The sequence below is a fragment of the Neoarius graeffei genome, chromosome 12 (assembly GCF_027579695.1).
Source record: "Neoarius graeffei isolate fNeoGra1 chromosome 12, fNeoGra1.pri, whole genome shotgun sequence".
In the NCBI taxonomy this organism is placed as follows: domain Eukaryota; kingdom Metazoa; phylum Chordata; class Actinopteri; order Siluriformes; family Ariidae; genus Neoarius; species Neoarius graeffei.
The window spans coordinates 68,689,391-68,713,952 of NC_083580.1; the positions used below are offsets into that span (position 1 = coordinate 68,689,391).

General features: G+C 40.6%; 1 protein-coding gene across 1 annotated transcript in view; it reads left to right on the forward strand.

The window, feature by feature from the left end:
* nrxn2a (neurexin 2a) overlaps positions 1–10,629 on the forward strand; it is an 833,732-nt gene extending 823,103 nt beyond the window's left edge. Inside the window, exons 21-22 of the mRNA XM_060936298.1 lie at positions 1,095–1,173; positions 9,472–10,629. Of these exons, the coding sequence (XP_060792281.1) occupies positions 1,095–1,173; positions 9,472–10,280 (888 nt within the window). The 3' untranslated portion in view covers positions 10,281–10,629. The remainder of the gene's footprint in view (positions 1–1,094; positions 1,174–9,471) is intronic.
* Positions 10,630–24,562: the final 13,933 nt, after the last annotated feature.

The window sequence follows — 24,562 nt, forward strand, 5'->3', positions numbered from 1 at the left end:
ATGTTATGGAAAGAAGCTTGTCGTGTAAGCGTAGACTGCTTCAGGGCCAGGAGTGCCCTACAGCCTGCTGCACTGTTGATTGAATAAGCTTCTGCTGTTATTGTTCATAGGCTTTTCTAATATGGAAGGTCATAGTCCACACAGAGTCGGAATGTATTCTCAGGTTTTGGTATGAATTTTCTTGAGGGATGATTGTTGGTACTGAAAATAGCAATATTAATGTCACAATCGATAAGAATCCTCTTATGCTCCAAGCCTAGCTTGTTAGATGTTGATGATGTCCCAATAAACAGCGATGTGTTCGTCCAAGTGAATAGTGAAATTGTTTTGACCTCCTGATAGGCACGAACAAAGTGATGCATTAAAATCAGTCATAGCCCAGATCCAATTACATGTTTTATGAATATGAGGTGTGTGTGCAGAATGATAATTTGCTCTCCAACTCCAGACTGGGAAACAACATATGTTGCAGTATAGCTCTGTATTCTGTTCATCCTAACTAATATGGAGGATGACCGCGAATTGGCCTAGTGGTTAGCATGTCCGCTTCTCGATTGGGAGATCACTAGTTCTACTTGTGGTCGGGTCATACCAAAGACCATCATAAAAATGGTACCTACTGCCGTCTGACAAGGCATGCTGCAATACAGATGTGAGTGTGGAGTCAAACTCTTGCGGTTACCAGAGGACTGGCACCCCACTGTAACCCTAGCTGTATAGGTGAGAGGCCGAGGCTACTGAAACGGAGATCGGCGCCGCCCGATGCACCTTAACGGTCTGGCCTGAGTTTCCCAAAAGCATCGTAGCACAAAGATCATCGTTAAATGGTACAGCGAGCAGCACAATGAATACTCTCTCTCCTAGAGGCTTTTGGGAAACCCAAACTGCCTGGGAAGACCAAGGCATGGCATGGGAAGGACTTTAGACTTAGACTATGGAGGATATATGTATGGTGAGATATATAAACAGCTATGAAATTCAAGAAAATAAATGGCCACATTACTTTATGGGCAGTAAACAAAACAAGTTCTGTATACTTCTATAGACTGTATGGGTGACTGACATACCTCTCTGACATACCTCCAACTTTCCAGAACTCTGATGACCTGTTGGTGGCATCGGCCGAGTGCCCCAGTGATGATGAAGACCTGGAGGAGTGTGAGCCTGGCACTGGTGAGTGAACACAAGGAAAAGGCCAATAGTCCTATGGCCCTCCAGAAGAGCACAGGCTCCAGATCCACTCAGTACACACACTTCAGCCCCAACACCTCTCTACAAGCAACCACTAATAAATGAATAGCCAGTTGGACCAGGAGCATATCCATGTAACATAGCCAAGCCAGTGCTCATTTAGTATCTCTTTTGGGATGGGCTTGATCAGCCAGTCAGGATGTACCATCGTTTTTATAGACTATACATCTTATAAAAAAAAAAACTGTCCATTTTTTAAATTCCTACTCCAAATACACCTAAATCAAGAACACCAATTACCAAGAATAGTTGTTTTGGGAGCTGAGAAAGCACAAAATATGGACTGTTTGAGGGTTCCTTTGAGAAACTCTGCATTATATCACCATAGTTCCAGGCATGAGGGCAAAAAAACTTATTACAACACAATGTAGCTATAATACAGGGGTGTCCGAGTTATAGCCTGCAGGCCATTTGGAGTCCAATGTATCAATGGTCCACAAGCTTTTTAAACATACAATTAAAGTTGCCAACACTGTTCAGGGTGAATAATGGAAGTTTCTAATTAACTAAAGCACTGCAAATTGCCAGCACATAAAATAAAATAAAAAAGCTCCTGATGCGTGTTCTTCCAAACAGGATGTGTTTGTTTTGTATTACTGTGTTGCATATACACGAGCCGTCATGTCAACTGACTAGAAATCAGCAGAGGTGGACAAAGTACCCAACTTCATTACTTAAGTCAAAGTACAGATCCCGCTGGTCAAATGTTATTCCGATACAAGTGAAGGTTGTACAGTCAATTTTTTTACTTAAGTTAAAGTACTGAAATACTTGCTTTTAAAAATACTTAAGTATTAAAAGTACATTTTCTGTCAACGCATCGTTGTATTATTGCCACAACGCTTACAAAACCTAACGCTGTTACCAAAGACAGAAATGTGAATTCACAAAATGAGCGCATGCTGTGCCATCATGGTGGTTTAACGTTAAGCTAGCTAGTCAGTGAAGCTCCACCTGATGCTAGCAAACTCTTTTCAACCTTGAAATCATATTGGGTAGCTAACGCTACTAGAAAAGAAAGATTTCTACATTCTGTTTATTTGGCAAGATTATGTTAAAACATATTTCTGAAAGGACTTCAGATAAGTTAACGTTATTCATGTTAGTGTAACTCCATTTTTACATGCTAACTAGCAGTGTCCAAGTTAACTAGCTATGTGTAAACGTTAGCTGTGGACAAGGCTACGGCAACTTGGCGGGCAAATCCATAGAAAGTCATTTGACTAACCAGACTGCATAGCTATTGCAACATTATCGCTAGCTCTAAAAGCACAGACAACTTCATTGCAAGCTTTCTCTTGGAATAAAACGTTGATATACCTCAATATGCTTCTGCAGGTCAGATGGCGAGTTTTTGTAGGCCGTGATGTGGTTCGTTTTCGGCAAACAAAGCAAACATTTAAAACGAAACGAATCTTTAATTCTTTCAGAAAACTGAAACATGGGTTCATGGGCCATAGGTGCGTGCATTCCCCAGAAGAACCGCCTCCTTCCATTCTGCCATCAACTGATAGTGTTCAAATAACGCTGCGGAGAAATCACTGAACTTGATTTTATACAGTCTATGGACGTGACGTGACCCTAGTGATTACTGATAGACTGTCTCAGTGTCACCTGTGAAAAAAACGTTCACGTTTTAGGGAAAAAAAAACCCATCCACTTTCAAAGCTGCTTCATAGTAACGAGTAACGAGGACCTTGATAGAAATGTAGTGAAGTTAAAGTCATAAGTTTCCAAAAAAAAAATAATAATGCTCAAGTAAAGTACAGATACTCAAAAAGTGTACTTAAGTACAGTACTCAAGTAAATGTATTTTGTTACTGTCCACCTCTGGAAATCAGTTGATAAGAATATAGTTATAGAAAGAATATTATTATTATGTTTTTATAAGAATATTATAGAAAGAATATAATTTGTGGAAACTTTATTTATAGTGTATTATTCCGGCATATAATTGATGAAGAATTTAGAAGAAGCTGTTTACTAATAATAATAATAATAATAATAATAATAATAATAATCAGGCACATAGTATGTTACCATGATTTCATCACAGGTAAGGACGTTCTTAGACAGGAAACAAAGGCTACACCTCCCATACCTATGATGAAATCACTTTAATCCCTGTCATTGCTTATTGCTTTTATAAAAACAATATTACAACAGTCGATAAATAATGAAATACGACGTGTAGTGTGTTAACAGTACGCTTTAGCTGGTAAACAACACAACAGGCAAAGATGAGGGGATGATTTGGATTACTGGTGAAAAATCTGGTCCATTAATACAGAATTAAATTATTGTGATGCATTCACATATAGTGAGGAATTCAGACATGGCTCAGCCAATCAGATTTTAGAACCAAAACATTCTGCTTTAAATTTTTTTTACCATGACATCTAGACTGTGGGCAGTGATTTCCGATCTTTTTCGCCATCTAGCCCCCATTTTAATAATAATAATAATAATAATAATAATAATAATAATAATAATAACTGGACACCCCTACTGTAATAGAACAGAGCCATTAATTCAGAAAGTCATCAGCTTGATAAAATTAACATATCATTCTTTTGCTGATTTATGATCACCCACACATTTCTTGTGTAAGGCCAGGCTTTCCTCACACATCCTTGTTCATCACTATAAATGAAAAAAGGACACTAATTCACACTGTTATCCAGCCCATTGAGGAACGGTGCAGAAAATATAAATACCATGTGATCTTAGAGCATATTGAGAGGTGTGATTTTATATATAGATATATAAACAGTGATCTTACAGTGCGGTACTTTATTCACCTAGAGAAATCACACCTCTCGATATGTTTTAAGAACACATGGTATGTACATTTTCATCCCACTTTATATTAAGTGTCTAAATACCTGTGTAGTTACACATAAATTATTCTGCAACATCAGAAAGGGTTTCAGACGAGAGCTATAAGCGAAGAACCTTTGACTAAAGAACCCTATTTCTAAGACTGTGTACTGAGGGAATACTGAGGATGTGTGTTCTGTTAGAAATGTGTTACAGCTCTACATTTTATATAAGTTATCTGTGCTTGTGTTGTCAACATCAAACTGATTAATACCAGTAATGTAACGGTTCCTACATACCAATTACACAGAAACTGTATGCATAGTGTAAAGGCTTTGAAAACTTGGAAGTACAATCCTGTGCAAAAGTCTTAAACATGTAAAGAAATGCTGTCGACCAAAAATGGATTAAACTAGATAGAACTCGACGCCAACGGCTTCGATGGGGATGCCTCCGCCCGGTAGACTACACGCCTTATTAAGTTGTGATTTGGGGATGGACATTTGACCTCACAGTAATCTTGACCTGGTGAAATGACTTGTATTAGCCTTGGAGATATTGTGTTCACAAGGTTTTTGGACAGACATTTAACCTCACAGTGACCTTGACCTTAGACCTTTTGATCTCAAAATCTAATCAGTTTATCTTTGTCCCCAAATGCACAAATGGTGAAAGTTTGGTGAAATTCCGTTCATTTGCCTTGGAGATATTGTGTTCAGAAGGTTTTCGGACAGACATTTGACCTCACAGTGACCTTGACCTTAGACCTTTTGATCTCAAAACCTAATCAGTTCATGTTTGTCCCAAAGCGCACAAATAGTGAAAGTTTGGTGAAATTCCTTTCATCTGCCTTTGAGATATCGCGTTCACAAGGTTGCAAGACGGACGCATGCACGGATGGAAGGACGCATGGACGGATGCAAGGACAGACGGACGACCCGAAAACATAATGCCTCCTGCACCTTATGGTGGCGGAGGCATAAAAATAAAGAAATGAAACGTTTCAACATTTTAAAAAATATTATAAACAGTGGCGGCACGGTGGTGTAGTGGTTAGCGCTGTCGCCTCACAGCAAGAAGGTCCTGGGTTCGAGCCCCGGGGCCGGCGAGGGCCTTTCTGTGTGGAGTTTGCATGTTCTCCCCGTGGGTTTCCTCCGGGTGCTCCGGTTTCCCCCACAGTCCAAAGACATGCAGGTTAGGTTAACCGGTGACTCTAAATTGACCGTAGGTGTGAATGTGAGTGTGAATGGTTGTCTGTGTCTACGTGTCAGCCCTGTGATGACCTGGCGACTTGTCCAGGGTGTACCCCGCCTTTCGCCCGTAGTCAGCTGGGATAGGCTCCAGCTTGCCTGCGACCCTGTAGAAGGATAAAGCGGCTAGAGATAATGAGATTATAAACAGTAATCAGTAAGTCGTAATGAATTACACAAAGTCAATATTTGGTGTGAAATGACGCTTTGCTTTAAAAAAAAATTAGTAGTCTCAGGTATGATGAGTGTAGTTTGATAAGGAAATGAGCTGTAGGTTTTACTGAGCATCTTCCAGAACCAGCCACAGTTCTTCTGGACACTTTGACTGTCACACTCGCTTCTTCATTTTGCACCAAAACCCAGCAGCCTTCATTATGTTTTCTTTTTTAATCTGAAAAATGCTGTCTTATGTAATATGCTGCTCAGATACAAACATTTTTTTTTTCTGTAACATTTAATTTTGTGCTGGAAAATGAACGTCTGGACTCTAAAATGTTTCTGTACTCACTCGATAATGTAGAAGTCATCAAATAGAAATCTATAACAAAGTTTGTATGGAAAAAAAAGGGTGCCTAAGACTTTTGCACAGTACTGTGTGTATATATTTATGTTTAAAACTTATTCACCAATCTTTACAGTATTTATAATATTTAATAATTGATTATTGATTCGTATTATTGTATTTAGGATTGTTTGTGTCTTGCTGACATTCCTTATAATTCAGTCTTTACTGCTAAAAGGAATAAATAAACCAATTGATATGATGATGCACATGTACGTACAGTCAGGTCCTTAAGTATTTGGACAGTGACACAATTTTTACACCACCACATTGGATTTGAAATGAAGCAATCAAGATGTGATTGAAGTGCAGGATTTCCGTTTTAATTCAAGGCATTTAACAATATATATCACTTTTTTTTTTTTACATAGTCCCTTCATTTTCACAAGCTCAAAAGTAATTGGACAATTGACTGATGAGCAGTTTCATGGCCAGTTATTGGCCTGTTTATTCATTATTTCATGACAAATTGGAGACTAATGGTCTCTTATGTACAACCCTGATTCCAAAAAAGTTGGGACAAAGTACAAATTGTAAATAAAAACGGAATTCAATAATTTACAAATCTCAAAAACTGATATTGTATTCACAATAGAACATAGACAACATATCAAATGTCGAAAGTGAGACATTTTGAAATTTCATGCGAAATATTGGCTCATTTGAAATTTCATGACAGCAACACATCTCAAAAAAGTTGGGACAGGGGCAATAAGAGGCTGGAAAAGTTAAAGGTACAAAAAAGGAACAGCTGGAGGACCAAATTGCAACTCATTAGGTCAATTGGCAATAGGTCATTAACATGACTGGGTATAAAAAGAGCATCTTGGAGTGGCAGCGGCTCTCAGAAGTAAAGATGGGAAGAGGATCACCAATCCCCCTAATTCTGCGCCGACAAATAGTGGAGCAATATCAGAAAGGAGTTCGACAGTGTAAAATTGCAAAGAGTTTGAACATATCATCATCTACAGTGCATAATATCATCAAAAGATTCAGAGAATCTGGAAGAATCTCTGTGCGTAAGGGTCAAGGCCGGAAAACCATACTGGGTGCCCGTGATCTTCAGGCCCTTAGACGGCACTGCATCACATACAGGCACGCTTCTGTATTGGAAATCACAAAATGGGTTCAGGAATATTTCCAGAGAACATTATCTGTGAACACAATTCACCGTGCCATCCGCCGTTGCCAGCTAAAACTCTATAGTTCAAAGAAGAAGCCGTATCTAAACATGATCCAGAAGCGCAGACGTCTTCTCTGGGCCAAGGCTCATTTAAAATGGACTGTGGCAAAGTGGAAAACTGTTCTGTGGTCAGACGAATCAAAATTTGAAGTTCTTTATGGAAATCAGGGACGCCGTGTCATTCGGACTAAAGAGGAGAAGGACGACCCAAGTTGTTATCAGCGCTCAGTTCAGAAGCCTGCATCTCTGATGGTATGGGGTTGCATTAGTGCATGTGGCATGGGCAGCTTACACATCTGGAAAGACACCATCAATGCTGAAAGGCATATCCAGGTTCTAGAGCAACATATGCTCCCATCCAGACGACGTCTCTTTCAGGGAAGACCTTGCATTTTCCAACATGACAATGCCAAACCACATACTGCATCAATTACAGCATCATGGCTGTGTAGAAGAAGGGTCCGGGTACTGAACTGGCCAGCCTGCAGTCCAGATCTTTCACCCATAGAAAACATTTGGCGCATCATAAAACGGAAGATACGACAAAAAAGACCTAAGACAGTTGAGCAACTAGAATCCTACATTAGACAAGAATGGGTTAACATTCCTATCCCTAAACTTGAGCAACTTGTCTCCTCAGTCCCCAGACGTTTACAGACTGTTGTAAAGAGAAAAGGGGATGTCTCACAGTGGTAAACATGGCCTTGTCCCAACTTTTTTGAGATGTGTTGTTGTCATGAAATTTAAAATCACCTAATTTTTCTCTTTAAATGATACATTTTCTCAGTTTAAACATTTGATATGTCATCTATGTTCTATTCTGAATAAAATATGGAATTTTGAAACTTCCACATCATTGCTTTCCATTTTTATTTACAATTTGTACTTTGTCCCAACTTTTTTGGAATCGGGGTTGTAATATGCTGCTCAGATACAAACTTTTTTTCTGTAACATTTAATTTTGTGCTGGAAAACGAACGTTTGGACTTTAAAATGTTTTTGTACTGACTCGATAATGAAGAAGTCATAAAATAGAAATCTAAAACAAAGTTTGTATGAATAAAAAAATAGAGTGCCTAAGACTTTTGCACAGTACTGTATATTAACATAAGATGTACTTCTGCAATCCAGCTGTAGCTGTACACACATCCTCATATAATGCAAGAATAATTTAGACAGGTAGCTATACAGGTATTAGAGGTATAGTATGAAGTATGAAGATGAAGTGCGATCAAGTGCTCTTATGGGAAAGGCTGGTATACTGGCATTTCTTTTGTAATTATGAGCATACATCAATAGCAGAAAAATAGCATTACATTAATTATATTACAGAACTGTGTTATTTTGCATCATTGAATTCAGTAATCAGTTCTCTGCTTTTCCTCTGTATTAATGTTGATTTGAACCAATGATAGCAGTGATCCCTTTAATAACAACATGAACCTCAGTAAATCATGAACGAGACTAGTTCTGAAATAAAAACTGACCCAGATCCAGTGAAGTCATAGCTGAGAGTCATCACCCAAAGCGAATGCTCCACTTCTCCGGCTAATTTACATTGCTAAACGGTAATTCCCCTGGGTAACTAGATTCAAGTGGAGGCATTCATTATGGTCAGAACTTTTTCGATCACATTCTTTCTGGCCAATTTATTAGCACATCTCAGTGCTTCACACTGGGAACACTGACTATATCCATGAATGAACCTGTATAAATGCTCTGGACTTAATCCTAACAGCAATCTCTGCTTTTAAATGTTACTCATTTGTTTTTCTGATCTATAAATCTAAAATTGGATGCTGCCGACAGCTGGAAAATAAATCACAAATTTGCTTCCAGCTATTAGCATTTTTTTTCCTAAAATATCTGAATGAAGAAAGCCTACCTTGTATTCTTTTTCTGGCTTTATCTTTGAGTAATAACACTATATTTGTAATTAGATAAATAAAATATAGGAGTAGCACACCAAAAATGTTCAGATAAATGTAAAGGGGAGAAAAGTTGTATGTTTAAGGGATCACCTTACACAGCTTTCTTTTTGTGTAATTTGCTTTTTTTCCCCATGCAAAAATCATCCGGCCTATTTGTTGATGTAAGTGACCCAAACTCCATGGTTTGTTATTTTGCTTTACCAAAGAAGAACCAGGAAGAAGCTTATTATTTATTCAAGCAGTTACACATGCATCTGATCTTAAACAATCTACATTTGAAGAACAGATAATAAGATTATCGTAGTCAGTATTTATTTTTGGATTATAACATCTTGTATCAGTGTATATTATGAATGTTACTGTTAGATAATCTGTTATTTTGTAGTGCAGTATTAATGACATTATAGTGCTGGTTTCTTTATTGTGCACTAATTCTTGCTCCTTACTGTCTTTTTTCTGTATTTTCCATCACAGGAGGTGAATTAGTGTTGCCCATAATTACCATGGACACCCAAGACCCCCAGTCTGTGGCCCCGCATTATCCTGCCATTCCCCCTCCCCCTACATCCCTGAGCCCCCTCCAGACCACCAAAGAGTCCCTCGTTGTGTCTGAGCCACGGCCGCCGTGCCCTCCAGACCAGGAGGACTGTGGCGAGCCCATGGAGGTGTCAGCCTTTGGCTCAGGGGAGATGACTGAGTCCGATGATGAGGACTTCTATAAAAACTCCCCAACGGTCACTGATAGGACAGTGCTGCCTCCTCCCCCTGGCGTGGGCAAAAGTGGAGGCCAAAAGCCCGGTTCCCATCGCCCTCATGCTCCCCCTGCCCCCCCTGCCCCAACAACCCACCCTGACCAGCTCCACATCCCCGCGGGTAAAATGAATACCCGCGACCAAGTGCTCCTCCCCCCAGCTCCATCCTCCCGCCACACTCCGGGACTAACTTACCCACCCGATTTCCCTCGTGTGCCCACAGCTCGGCCCTCGGCGTCAGTAGAGGGCGGCCTCCCCGGTGCAGTGGAGGTGATTCGTGAGTCCAGCAGCACCACAGGAATGGTGGTGGGTATCGTTGCAGCTGCCGCCCTCTGCATCCTGATCCTCCTCTACGCCATGTACAAGTACCGCAACCGCGACGAGGGATCCTACCAGGTGGAGCAGAGGCGTGGCTCCGGCAGTGAGAGCAACGGCACCGTAGTTAAGGAGAAGACGCCGGGCACAACCGGCTCCATGTCCAAGACCGTCGCAAAGGGGAAGAAAAACAAAGACAAGGAGTATTACGTCTGAGAGAGGAGTGTGAGAGAAAGAGAGACAGAAAGATGGTGGGTTGATGATTTTCAAGCATAAATCACCTCCTCTTCATTCACATCCTCAAACATTTAAGCCTTCAGTTATGACGCAGTAAGGTAAATATGGAGAGAGAGAGAGAGAGAAGGAAGGGAAAGTACTAATGATAAAGGTAGTGAATGGTCATGTCCTGGGTGTCGTACATCGCCATTTTAACCTTATTTCATCCCCTTTTGTGCCTCAAGGAGATCATCTGTTACATTCTAGATGATGAAATGCCATTCATTCTCTTTGCAATGAAAATTGCCGTTTCCAGAGCACAGGAATCTTTAGAGGTTAATGAATCACCATGGAAAGGGAGAGAACTCCCACCACACTAACTCATCAGCAGTCCTCTCCAGTGTCTGCTGCTTTCTCAATCCTTTGGCTAATTTTAATGTGAAATCGATTATATCCTGCAATTTGAACTATATAAAAAATGTAATTACCCTTGATGTCATTATTCACACTGAGCAGTAAATACTGAGTGAAGTATCAGGCAAGCAAATGTTCCTGTTAATTCACTTTTTTTCAGATATTTAATTATGTGCTTGGTAAGAAAAACAGGACAAGAGTTTTTAGACTCAATATTTCCTTGATCACATTTGCCACATTATGGGGTATTAGGAAAAAGTTTTGAGTATGTGCTGTGTAGTTCTTGGCCAATTTAAGTAAAAGGTTAAAAGTAAGAGTTAGTTAAAAGGAGGTAATTAGCTGCATGTGTTCGTTAAGAAATCTATATATGATTCACCTGACTTGTTATGCATTGTAAATGTAATGGTAAACTCGGTACATTTTATAGCCAAGAGGCTAACATGGAATTGTGAAGTGTACACTATATTTTCCGAAATCAGCTCACCCTTACCCAATTTCCTCTGCTTAAAAGATTTCTTTCTAGCCCTACATCACTTATACTAGCATTAACGCACCACTCAATTTGGTCTTGTATTTCCCAGGGATGCATCGATATCTTTTTTTTCAGACTGAGTACTATGAGTATATTTTTTTCATACTCCTTGATACTAAGCCTGACACCAAAATGAGTAACCTAAGCTAGAAGATATGGGATTTAAACAGTATCTTTAACAGAGAGAGTGTGAGGCATACATGTCAACCTTTGGTCAATCAAACCTGTATAACCAACCTCCAAAATCCGTATTTCCCTTATAAAATCCTTATAAGATGCAAATTAAAATAATTTACCTAAAATTTGAATGATAATTAATAGTGCTGTCAAAAATGTTGCGTTATTAAAGCGTTAACTTGACTCAATTTTAACTGCGATAATTTTTTTATCGCGAGATTAACGCTCTGTGGCATGATGTAGGTTTTTCATAAGCTTTTGAAACTGCCAGGAACTTGGAACAGAGACTTTGGTTAGAAAACCGATAGCAGCTAGACTGTAATGCCACGCCCCGCACAGCCAGAGTCCTCTGCCCCCCCAAGAACCAGCGCGGGCAGGGCGCGCTAGTAGAGATGGGATTTATGGCTCTTTGATGGGATCCGCATCTTTGTGATCCGTTCTTTGAAAAGAGCCGTTCAAAAGACTGGCTAATTTGGCTCTTTTTAAATATTCATTCAGTTTTAAGAAGACAGCGTCTAAAGAAGCCAGATCCCTCTGAACTGTAAACTCAATGCTATCCCAGAAATCCTTCCTGTAATATGCAAATTTGGCCGCCTCTGATTGGACAGCGCGACGCATCAACAGGCAGAAAGTGTAAAAGTACAAAATGTGTTAAGTGAGCTGAAACAGTAAAGATCAGATTCAATGCAATATTTATCAACGAACAACTTAAACTTAATATAATAGTGTACTTTATATTATAATCAAGCATGTCAAGCCTACCGTCACTGTGTAACCTATCTCTCTTTAGTTGTAGACTAACTCAAACAGTAGATCATTTCACTCATGGTTCTCTTGCTAGCCCCACGCCGGTGCTCGGCTAAGGTTTCACTTTGCGGTGGCTGTGTCAAGACGTGTTATGCTTTGCAATAAAAAAAAAAAAACATTGGTACAAAGCAAGCCCATTCACTTTTTTATGCTGATAAGAGAATTACAATGTTTTTTCATGTGACAAAAATGTGCGATTAAATTGCGATTAATCGCGAGTTAACTATGACTGTCGCGACATTAATCGCGATTAAATATTTTAATCGCTTGACAGCACTAATAATTAACAATGATATATCCAAGTTACTTTTTATTCAATATTAATAACAATAAACCTTCAGAATGAATACAAAGCTCCAATGTTTGACAAAAAGTGTCACTCTAATGTTCTGAATTGTACTCCATGACAGCTTTTTTAGACTCTGCACCAATACCTCACGAGGCTGCATGTCACAGCAAGTGTCTGTGCTGATCTTGCCGGAGTGCCCATTCAGAATCTTTTCAGTCGCTAGTGAAAGTCGCTCAGGTGGAAATACGCTTTTCAAACAAAATGTTACTTCCCGGTTGGCGGGATTCTCGCAATGCGGTGTGCGCATGATCAAAAGTGGAACGAAGTCTCGCTACCACAAGATAACGCGCGATTTCATAAGACTCTTTACTGGCTGTCTGTGGTGTACAGTACGTTTGTAAATGTTATGCACTCTTTTATCATCGTGGGAATTGATTATAGCTCTAAATAAATATTGAAGTTTTTTTAAAGAATCCATATAACTTTATTTGTACGCCCGTATACTACGTTTATTGAATCAAATCCGTATAAAATACGGACATTCCATATAGGTTGACATGTATGGTGTGAGGGCAGCTGACCTGACTGTGCATCGCAGTATCACAAAACTTTACCTCAAAGTTTAGACGTTGTCAAGCTAACACATCTGAGTGCTCAGTGCTCGCAGAAGTGAAGTGCTCTCACTCATGACGATTTCTCTGCACGCTCACTTCACTGCTCCATGCTCGCAAATTTACGGCACCTTTTGCTCCATCATTTACGTATCTTGGGAGCACTGTTAGTACTAATGGAGGAACAGATGAAGACGTTAAAGCCAGAATAGAAAAAGCCAGAGCAGCATTTAACATCTTGCAGAAGATATGGAAGTCTAGGGACATAACATCGACCAAATTGCGAATTTTCAATACGAATGTCAAAACTGCCATGGATCTGAAACTTGGCGGACTTCAAGGACCATCTTAAAGAAAGTCCAAGCATTTATCAACAAGTGCCTTAGAAGGATTCTGAGAATTTGGTGGCTGGAAACCATCAGGAACGAAGATCTATGGGAGAGAACGGGCCAAGAACCAGCTAAAAGTATCATCAGCAGAAGGAAGTGGTTATGGATCGGCCACACTCTATGAAAGCCAAAGGAAAACATCACCAAACAGGTACTGGCATGGAACCCATTGGGGAAAACGTCGCCATGGAAGACCAAAGCGAAAAGAGAGGTGGAGGCAGAGATGGCAGCAGAGGGCTACAACCTTAAAAAACTGGAGAAGATGGCCTAAAATCGTGTTCAGTGAAAGCTAATTGTTGATGGCCTATGCTCTGCCACGGGATAGAAGGGCGATGATGACGATAATGATGTGCTCCATTTTAATGATAATGCACTGCTTGCTCAGGTCAGCCGCCCATTGCACTGGTTATTAAAGACACTGTTTAAACATCATAAAATGTTCTATCATGTTACTTGTATTGTAGGAAGATGCTCTCATAGCTCCTCTCGATGTTTTCACAGAGCACAGTTGGAGTCTGCTTTGTTTTGATTTCCATCATTAATCATAAAAGATCGCTCACTGTCGTTTTGTGCCGTCTGTTTCTTAATGTGAAAATGTACACCAGGTCTCCATCACCTATAGTATCATGTGATCTTGAATGTTGGCATCAGAGCATTTTTATGAATATAAGTACCAGTAATTGAGAACAGTATCAGACCAATCGATACCTTCTACCAGTATCAGTATCGATGCATCCCTAATATTTACAGCAGCTAAACTGCACTAAAGGTGAAGTGGAGTTTGGTTTTTCTGTCATTATTGTTCACTGTTTCTTGAGCTGAAGCCTTTATGACAGTCCTGATCTAAACCTCTGTGTCGGGCCTGAACATGTTCTGTGTTTAGGATACAGTTATAATCTATCAATTTTTAATGTTGAAACCCTGTAATTTACTTATGAGTCGCGTTTGTTTGAACATTTACTGCTGCTGTGATGGTGGTAATATTCTCTATCACCCCAATGGGATTTTCAATACTTTAGCACCAACTGTAGCACTGTAGCATATCACCTTTCCAGACATATATGGATATTACAATTAGGCTAAAAGTACACAAATTATAACATATATGTCACTTTGCACCTGCTGCAAGGCAAAAAAAAGTGTCTTATGGTCCAGAAAATATGGTTGTCCTACTGTAATGATCAAAGGTATTTTAAAAGTGTACGTAAAAGAGCTGTGCACTCTCTCTCTTTCTTTCCCCTTCTCTCTCTCTCTCTCTCTCTTGCTTCCTCTCTCTCTCATTCTCTCTCTCTCACTCTCCATGGTGCTAAAATGTTCATTATCTATTAGGCTACTTATTGGTGTTCCATGCATGACGTATTCACATTTAACTTTTGGGTCAGAGAGTTGTTTGATATGAAATCATTAAATTGATTGTCATCCTGCTGGACAACTCTCACCCCGTTCCTGGGGGGGATTCATAGCACCACCTCATTGTGGACGGAAAAAAAGATCTTGGCTAAAGAAACCTAAGAAAGCTGGATCAAATAGCATCAATAAAAAATGTTGTATTTATGTAAATACAAGATTCTGTGGACATTGCTGACAATACTTCAGGATACAGGTTTGTCCGTATGCGTGTGCGCGTGAGTGTTTCGTCCCTGTTTGTCCTCTAGCATGAGAAAGACCTAACTAGACTTTGAGACCTCTTTCTCTGCCCCCTTTATTCTCCAAGAAACAAAACTAGAACCGGCGCCTACTGAATGAGACTGCAGGAAGTGCATACTACTTGGAGGGAAGTCATATATGGAGAACTTTTCCTGGCATCCTCGCTGTGAAAAAAAAAAAAGGAAAAACGTCCAACTCTGTGTCAAAATGCTGACTGTTCTATTGCCCTGTCCTGAAGGAAGTGGGGGAAAAAAGTAACCTAACAACCGAAAACTGCTCTCGTGAAAAGCATCTCCGTATCGAGCTACGGGAACTCAAGTCGACAAAGTCTACGTTTTTTTTTTATATATAAAGAGGGCACATCCCTGAAAAGAGAAAAAAATAGTGTAATGTCTAGATATTTCTCACAGTCAATTGATTATTATTTTACTGAAACGGCCATACTTATTATCAGAGAAAGGTCTGTTATATCCTTACTCTCTGCACAACACGTGGTTTTCACAATAACAATCGTTTCAGTCACATGAGGTGATTTTTCAAATGTGGAATCGTATGAAATAAAATGTTTGCAAACCTTTATTCACTTTCTTTAAATTCCATCAGGAAGAAGAATTTAGCCATTTGTCAAAATTTTTTTAATACATTGTTTAAAATTGTATTGAGTTTTTGTTTTTTTTTTTGTTTTTTTTAACATGGTTGCCATTGACATAGAACAGTCAGAGTATATTCCCATTCTTACTTAATGTTATTGTAAAGTGTTCCCGTGAGATGACTTTAAATATGTGTACATTGACAGAGGAAAAAAATACACTTGGTTATATACTTCTTACATTTCTTGTTTAGTGTGGTCTCTCTTTTTTCATTATGGTTCAATATAGTGGCTTGCATAAGTATTCACCCCTCTTGCATTTTTCCACATTGTATAGTATAACTTGGAAATGAAAATAATTAATTGGGATTATATGCCATGAATATACAGTTCCAATCATTCATAGTTTTTTCTGTAGTTTGTATTTTCTACACTGTAGAACAATACTGAAGACATCAAAACTCTGAAATAACATATGAGACATATATGGAATTATATGGTAAACAAAATTGCTTCATATTTTAGATTCTTCAAAGTATCCAGCATTTACCTTGATGACGTTTTGCCCACTATTGGTATTATCTTAAACAGCTTCATGAGGTAGTCACCTGGAATGCTTTTTGATTAACAGTTGTGCCTCGTCAAAAGTTAATTAGTGCAATTTATTGCCTTCTTCATGCATCTGAGACCAAATAGTAAATAATAAAAATACAGTAGTTAACCCTATTCCAAAACTGTATGTACTTACTTACTTATCTTCTTCGCTCCCACTGGAGCATAAGGTCTCCACAAGAGCCCTCCATCCGGCACGGTCCAAGGTTATCTGTTGGGATTTGGTATCTTGTGTCAATTTCTGGAACGGATTTTGTTTTACAGGGTGAGGGTGTTAGCCTCATGCCCAACCCCCAACCTGGAGGACCAGGGATTGTCTTTCGTCTGGTTCCTACCCTTTGACCTGTCCGACTTGGTTAGACCTGCCAGGAGCGTCTGCTCCCACTGGCATAGCTCTCAGGGTTATGATGATGATGATGATGATGATGATGCCCTTTATTGTCACTAGTCACATGTACCAGCGAAATTAGCCGTCAACCTGTCCGTACATATACAACATACAATTGACATAGGGTAGACAGGACAGGAAGACAGGGATAAAGATAAAAAGGAAACACAACATGAGGAGAGAGAAGGAAAAAAGAACACCCCCCCCACACACACTATGCTCCTGTCAGGAGTACAGTGTGGGAACATTTAAAAAACCTTTGCATAAGCACACAACAACACAAGTACACTTTAAACACGGGACTTGAGGGGGGGACTCAGGGGTGAGGGGGGAGGAGGGAGGGGAGGAGGTAATCCAGCGCAAGCAAGCAGCCGTCCGCTCCTGCAGCCATGAAGGCGCTGGTCACGCACCCGCTTGTCACACTGGGGGTAAAAATGGTGACCGCGGAAAGTTAGAGAAGGAATGCGAGGAATGCAAGAGTATCTCCTGGCAGTGACCTTCAGGGGGAAATGTTGTCTCAGCAACGGCCTGAACCAAGGCCAGTTATGGGAACACACAAGCTTCTCTACCACAACAAGGCAACAATCCATTAGACAATCCATTCCACAACTGTAGTTATGTCAAGAACCATATTATGTCAAGAACCACTCAACTAAGTAAAGAGAAACTGCATCTATCTTTACTTTAAGACAAGAAGTGTCTTTTAATTAATAAAAATAAAGAAAAAATTCTGGCTGTTACTGTACATAAAATAGCCCATATATTGGGGGTGTCAATATCGCTTCAATCATGAAAGTGTCATGTTATCTCAATATAAATACAGCTGTTCCAGGAAAAACCCAGAGTTTGTTAGAGATACTTACAAAACAGCATCCTGAAGCCCAAGTAGCTATCAGTACAAGTCCTGAAGAAAGTTCTGAAAAATTATCAGTTATAGTTTTGCTCTAAAAGACTCACGCAACCCTATGAAATATATCTTTTTTTTAAATGGAAAGAATACGGCACAACAATGATTCTACCTCAAGGAGACTGTCCACCAAAAGTCAGTGACTCGGTCAAAGAGGGGTTTAGTCAGAGAAGCAACCAAGGCATGAAGTGAGTGTATCATGAATCTTTGAATGGATCTGCGGTGTCTTTAATAATTTTTTAATGTCTCCTCTGTAATAAACCTCTTGCATCTGAAGGGCAAATAAATGAACACAGGGGATGGGAAGTAAAGAACAATCACTTTGTTGCTGTACTTAAATCTGGTTTTTCAGTATCTGTATTTTATGGACGTTTTTCTTTCACCTTATATTTTCTACTCAAACACTGCATTTCTGCAATTAGATATTTTTACAGAATTTTTTAAGCCTTCATTCATCACATGTACATTAGAGCACAGTGAAATTCTTCTCTGCATTTTACCCATCTGGGGATGTGAGCACACACACACCACATGCAGAGCTGTGCTGCAGCGCCTGGAGAACAGTTAGGGGTTAGGTGCCTTGCTCAAGGATACTTCAACCATGGATATAAAGTGCTGTTCTTTCACTCTCCATACCCACACATATTCCTGTTGGTCCAGGGAAACGAACTAGCGACTTTGAACTTTTGGTCCAAAAGCTGTAATGTCATATGGTGACTTTTTAGCATCAAGTAGTTCATCTCATCTCATTATCTCTAGCCGCTTTATCCTGTTCTACAGGGTCGCAGGCAAGTTGGAGCCTATCCCAGCTGACTACGGGCGAAAGGCGGGGTACACCCTGGACAAGTCTCCAGGTCATCACAGGGCTGACGCAGACACAGACAACCATTCACACTCACACTCACACCTACAGTCAATTTAGAGTCACCAGTTAACCTAACCTGCATGTATTTGGACTGTGGAGGAAACCGGAGCACCCGGAGGAAACCCACGCGGACACGGGGAGAACATGCAAACTCCACACAGAAAGGCCCTCGTTGGCCACGGGGCTCGAACCCGGACCTTCTTGCTGTGAGGCGACAGCGCTAACCACTACACCACCGTGCCGCCCTCATCAAGTAGTTTAAAGGGGTTATTCTAAATTAACAAATTATCAAATCTAAGCTTTAACAGATGTATCAGTGAGAATGAGAGCTGATATCCATATTTACACTTTGTATTTATTAAGACGGCGGCATGGTGGTGTAGTGGTTAGTGCTGTCACCTCACAGCAAGAAGGTCCGGGTTCGAGCCCCATGGTCGGCGAGGGCCTTTCTGTGTGGAGTTTGCATGTTCTCCCCGTGTCCGCGTGGGTTTCCTCCGGGTGCTCCGGTTTCCCCCACAGTCCAAAGACATGCAGGTTAGGTTAACTGGTGACTCTAAATTGACCGTAGGTGTGAATGTGAGTGTGAATGGTTGTCTGTGTCTATGTGTCAGCCCTGTGATGACCTGGCGACTTGTCCAGGGTGTACCCCGCCTTTCGCCCGTAGTCAGCTGGGATAGGCTCCAGCTTGCCTGTGACCCTGTAGAACAGGATAAAAGCGGCTAGAGATAATGAGATGAGATGAGATTTATTAAGACAGTTTGTATTGGAACAGCTAGCTATTCAATTTCAGCTAGTTTGATAGTTATCATGTTAGCTAACATTGGAGAGGTTCAAGTCCTCATCACTGCAGAATCAAAAGTCGAGAGGGTGGAGGCAAACCTCATCCACCTCCTACTACCTGGGCAGAATCAAACCAGACATCCTGGATCAGGTCCAGCTCCATCCGCTGGACTGTTGGTTCCTTAGCAAGGACAATCCCAAGAGATTAGGAATAAAGTTTTGTTAGTTTGTCTTCGCTAGCTAATAATTTCCCCACCTTCTTTGATCCCTTGGTGAATGAGGCACTAATTTAACATCAGTGACTAAACTCACCGGTGGCACGGTGATGCAAGTGGTTAGTACTGTCGCCTCACAGCAAGAAGGTTCTGGGTTTGAGCCCAGCGGCTGATGGGGGGGGCTTTCTGTGTGGAGTTTGCATGTCTGTGTGGGTTTCCTCCAGGTGCTCTGGTTTCTCCTAGTCTGGTTAACACCAGACCATATCACAAGTGAAATATGGTCTGGAATCTGCCTATTGAATTTCTCGTAGGGGAGGTGTGGTTTACGATTGTCAACGGCCGTTTATTGGACGTTGCGAATGTCTATCATTTGGCGTATACGTAGCCCATGGCCAATCATGGCAGTTGTACCCGGTGACGTAGTTAGAGCGACAAAGAAGACGAAGAGGTGAAGAAGAGAAGGAAAGAGAAAGAGAAGGCAAAACAAAAATAGGAAAACAATGGCACCGAACGATTACTGCCGTTTGTGCAAGACAAATATGAGAGAAGCTAGTTTGGTTAGTTTGGTTCGTATCGCTCGCCGCCATGTTAAATGTGATCCGTAAACAGTCCCAAATAAACTACAAGCTTCCGTTTGTCGAGTAGTACTCGTCACCGTCTTTCCACCCCTCCCCACTCTCTGATTGGCTCCCTAACTCAGGCAAGCCTTTAGACCATAGTTTCCATGCTGTCTTTTCAGATCAGAACGATTGTGCAAAGCATCATGGGATTTCCCAGGCTAGGTTTCTCCCACAGTCCAAAGACATGCAGTTTAGGCTAATTGGTGACTCTAAATTGTCCGTGAATGGTTGAGAGGAAAAAACCTCTATAACAATCCAGTAGAAGGCAACAGGAAACCACTACTGTAATGTTCCCTAAAGACTTTGATGGCTGAAGCTGTCAGAGTGGCCATGTCACTGTAGTGATGTGCCAAAATGGATGGGTGGATGGAACTAAACTCACTATGTGATTTAAGACATGTATTTTTCTTTTTAGAATCTGTCTTCTACTTTTGCTTCATGCTTTAAGTTATTCTAAGGCAGCTGGGCCATAGAAGGTTCACGCTGCATGCTGCACGCTACACGCTACACGTTCACGTGAAGAACCGGACCCTGGGCCATTAAACTTCATGCTTGGATGTTCACGTGTTGCGTCTGTTCTACTTTGACCGAGTAACCAACAATATGGACTCTTCGGATGACGACGATTGCCTCATTCTGCTTTTACTGAGACAGAGGAAGAGAAAAAGGAACAGAATTTGGAGCCGAGAACACTTCCTTCTGAGAGAAACCCGTGGTGAATTTCACCGAACATTCTATAATCTGCTTGACAATCCCGATGAAGAACTATTTTTCAATTATACCATTCAATTATATTTTTTCTGAAGTTTTCCCCTGAAAGCATAGAGTTATCTCCCTAGACCCGTTCTGATTGGCTGGCGCGGCGGTGACCGCATGCATTGACTGGAATTTCCATCTTCACGCCTAGAAAAAAGTGTGCATGTTCATTTCTCGCTTCACGCGTGAAGTGTGCAGCGTGCAGCGTGCAACGTGAACGCCGTTCTATGGCCCAGAGCAAGTCATGCTACGTTTGTCCACTTTTCTTTACACGCGTGTAGCGTGCAGCATGCAGCGTGCAGCGTGAACCTTCTATGGCCCAGCTGCCTAAGAGTTTATGCTTTTCTACTTTGAATGAAGAGTTTGAAGCTATGCGTCAACTTTTACCCAAGTACTTATTTAAATGAGTAATTGCACTTTAACTCAAGTAGGTTATTTTATCTCCTCTGCAAAGGAGAGTTGAATTTGCGGCAGGTTGTTTTGTCTACGAAACTGGACGTTTGTGGCATGCGTGTTCATGTGATCATGTTTATTTAATTGGCTGCATTTAACGTCAGACAAAACTTCTCATTCTTTTGTTTGTAGAAAAGTAAACTTTGTCTGATATTGTGGATTGTGTAAATACAGACAGTTGCTTTAATCAACCTTTAGGATTGCAGGTGGGGTTGGGTTTTTTTTCTCCTGCTAATGAGCTCACAGTGTAGGCAGTATGGAGACCAAGAAAGTTGCTGAGAAACTCTTCCAAAGCTTTCAGCTTTTCCTCAATTCAGAAAGTGAATATGCATGCTTAGCAGATTAAATACAGCGAGTAACAAAAAAAAAGCTATATTTAAAAAAAAAAATCCAACAAGAGGTGGTATCAACCTGAACAATCACTTACATCGCTTAAAATATCAGACACAGAGGTGGCCAGTATAATTTGGTCTGTAATTTTCTCAGGGGAGGAAGGAGAAAAACACTAACATAACCGATCTAGGCACAAATAAAATCAGAAGATCACCTGCTAATGAAGGCATTACTCGAGGTCCCTGTGTAAACGTAATCCCATCCAAATAGCAATTTTGTCTTACAGTATATTACAATAGATTAGACAATACACATATTTCATACTTTCACTTTTATTTACTGAATAACTCCGAACTTCAACATGTCTCCAAGTTCAGCTTGCAAGTTTTTAAACTGTAGAGCAAAGCTCTTTATTGCATCCCAGTTTCATCATCTGTTTTTGTGCTGGAGATGGATTTGTGGCTGAAAAGTAGCCACAGAATAGTGATATAAAGCACAGTCTTTACATTCCTCATTTCACAGCTCCAAACTCAGGACAAGGTTTTGTAGTTGCACAATATGAAAAAAGTAAATCCTGTGCTGACTTGATTTACAAAACACTATATTTATATGTGTATATATATATATATATATATATGGGCGGCATGGTGGTGTAGTGGTTAGCGCTGTCGCCTCACAGCAAGAAGGTCCTGGGTTCGAGCCCCGGGGCCGGCGAGGGCCTTTCTGTGTGGAGTTTGCATGTTCTCCCCGTGTCCGCGTGGGTTTCCTCCGGGTGCTCCGGTTTCCCCCACAGTCCAAAGACATGCAGGTTAGGTTAACTGGTGACTCTAAATTGACCGTAGGTGTGAATGTGAGTGTGAATGGTTGTCTGTGTCTATGTGTCAGCCCTGTGATGACCTGGCGACTTGTCCAGGGTGTACCCCGCCTTTCGCCCGTAGTCAGCTGGGATAGGCTCCAGCTTGCCTGCGACCCTGTAGAAGGATAAAGCGGCTAGAGATAATGAGATGAGATGAGATGATGCTATGCTTAAAAAAAATAGTAGTCTGAGGTACAATGAGTCCAGTTTTATAAGGAAACGAGCTGTAGATTTTACTGAGCATCTTCCAGAACCAGCCACAGTTCTTCTGGACACTTTGACAGTCGCACTCGCTTCTTCATTTTGCACCAAAACCCAGTCGCCTTCATTATATTTTCTTTTTTAATCTGAAAAGTGGTCTCTTATGTAACATGCTGCTCAGATATAAACATTTTTTTTTTCCCTGTAACATTTCTTTTTGTGCTGGAAAATGAACATTTGGACTCTAAAATGTTTTTTTACTGACTCGATAACGTAGAAGTCCATCCATCCATCCATCCATCCATCCATTATCTGTGGCTGCTTATCCTGTTCTACAGGGTCGCAGGCAAGCTGGAGCATATGTATCCCAGCTGACTACGGGTGAAAGGCGGGGTACACCCTGGACAAGTCGCCAGGTTACCGCAGGGCTGACACAGAGACAAACAACCATTCACACTCACATTCACACCTACGGTCAATTTAGGATCACCAATTAGCCTAAATTGCATGTCTTTGGACTGTGGGGGAAACCGGAGCACCCGGAGGAAATCCACGCGGACAACATGCAAGGTCCACACAGAATGGCCCTCGCCGGCCGCTGGGCTCGAACCCAGGACCTTCCTGCTGTGAGGCGACAGGGCTAACCATTATACCACCGTGCCGCCACTAATGTAGAAGTCATAAAATAGAAATCTATAACAAAGTTTGTGTGAAAAAAATAGGGTGCCTAAGACTTTTGCGCAGTACTGTATATATATATAATATCCTAGTATCCCATAAGGCAAGTTATGTGCACACCAAGAGCAGATTTATAAGCAAGAACGTTCCTACAGATCAGCTTTGAGAACTAGCATGCAGGCAAAGCACAGTCATATAGTGAATCACAGGAAAAAGTGTCAAATGTCATGATGAAACACTCGGTATCAATACAGAAGGCATGATAGTACACTGAAACAAAGGTGTCACCTGTTTTTATCTTTAATTACATTTTAATTACCACAACAACAAATGTTGTCTGGACCTAATGGATCAATCAAGACAGATGTCATATGTCTGCCATATTTTCTTGCAGTTTATTAAGACAGGATGTTCATCATGTAGTTCAATATTTATTGTAATAACTCTATTTTTAAGTAACAAACTTCCGCATGCATGAATCAGACCAAACAGTGGGCGTGCTCCGACTTGGTTCCAGATCATTTCTTTATTCATTTTGAACTAATTCAGTGAAGTCATGGAAACATGATGCTTGCCCACATGCACAATAAGATTTTAATGTAAATGTGCTAAAAACAGCAGCGTCATTCTCTCATAAGTTTTTACTTACATCACTCCTCTCGAGTCATTAATCATCACTGTGCTGTGGTTTCTGCTCACTTCTGAAACAGTAATTTGACAGGCTGAGGTGTGAAAGTGTGGAGTGAGATTTGTGGCCAGGACTGAAAGGGTTCAAGCTGATGAGTCATGATTGAACTAAATCCCGAGTTAGCGTGCTGTTTTAAAGCGCTTTTGTTGACGAACTTTCATTGCTCAGAAACACAAGTCATGAGGTCACAAGTAGTAGGCTTGCAAGCCAGATGTCAAGCTTTCACCAGACAGTTTGATAAAGTTGCTGAAAAATCCAACTTGGTATGAACAAGATGTGAAGATTTCAAAGGTTTATTTGTCATATTGCACATTTCTAGCAGGCACAAAATTGCAGTGAAATGAGATGCAGCAACTCCAACGACTGTGCATAAAACAATCTTAAAACAATACATAGACTGTACAGACAATATAACAAAGGGTATGGGGTAAAAGAGAGTGCAGACAAAACAAGAGCATACAAAAAATACACATAT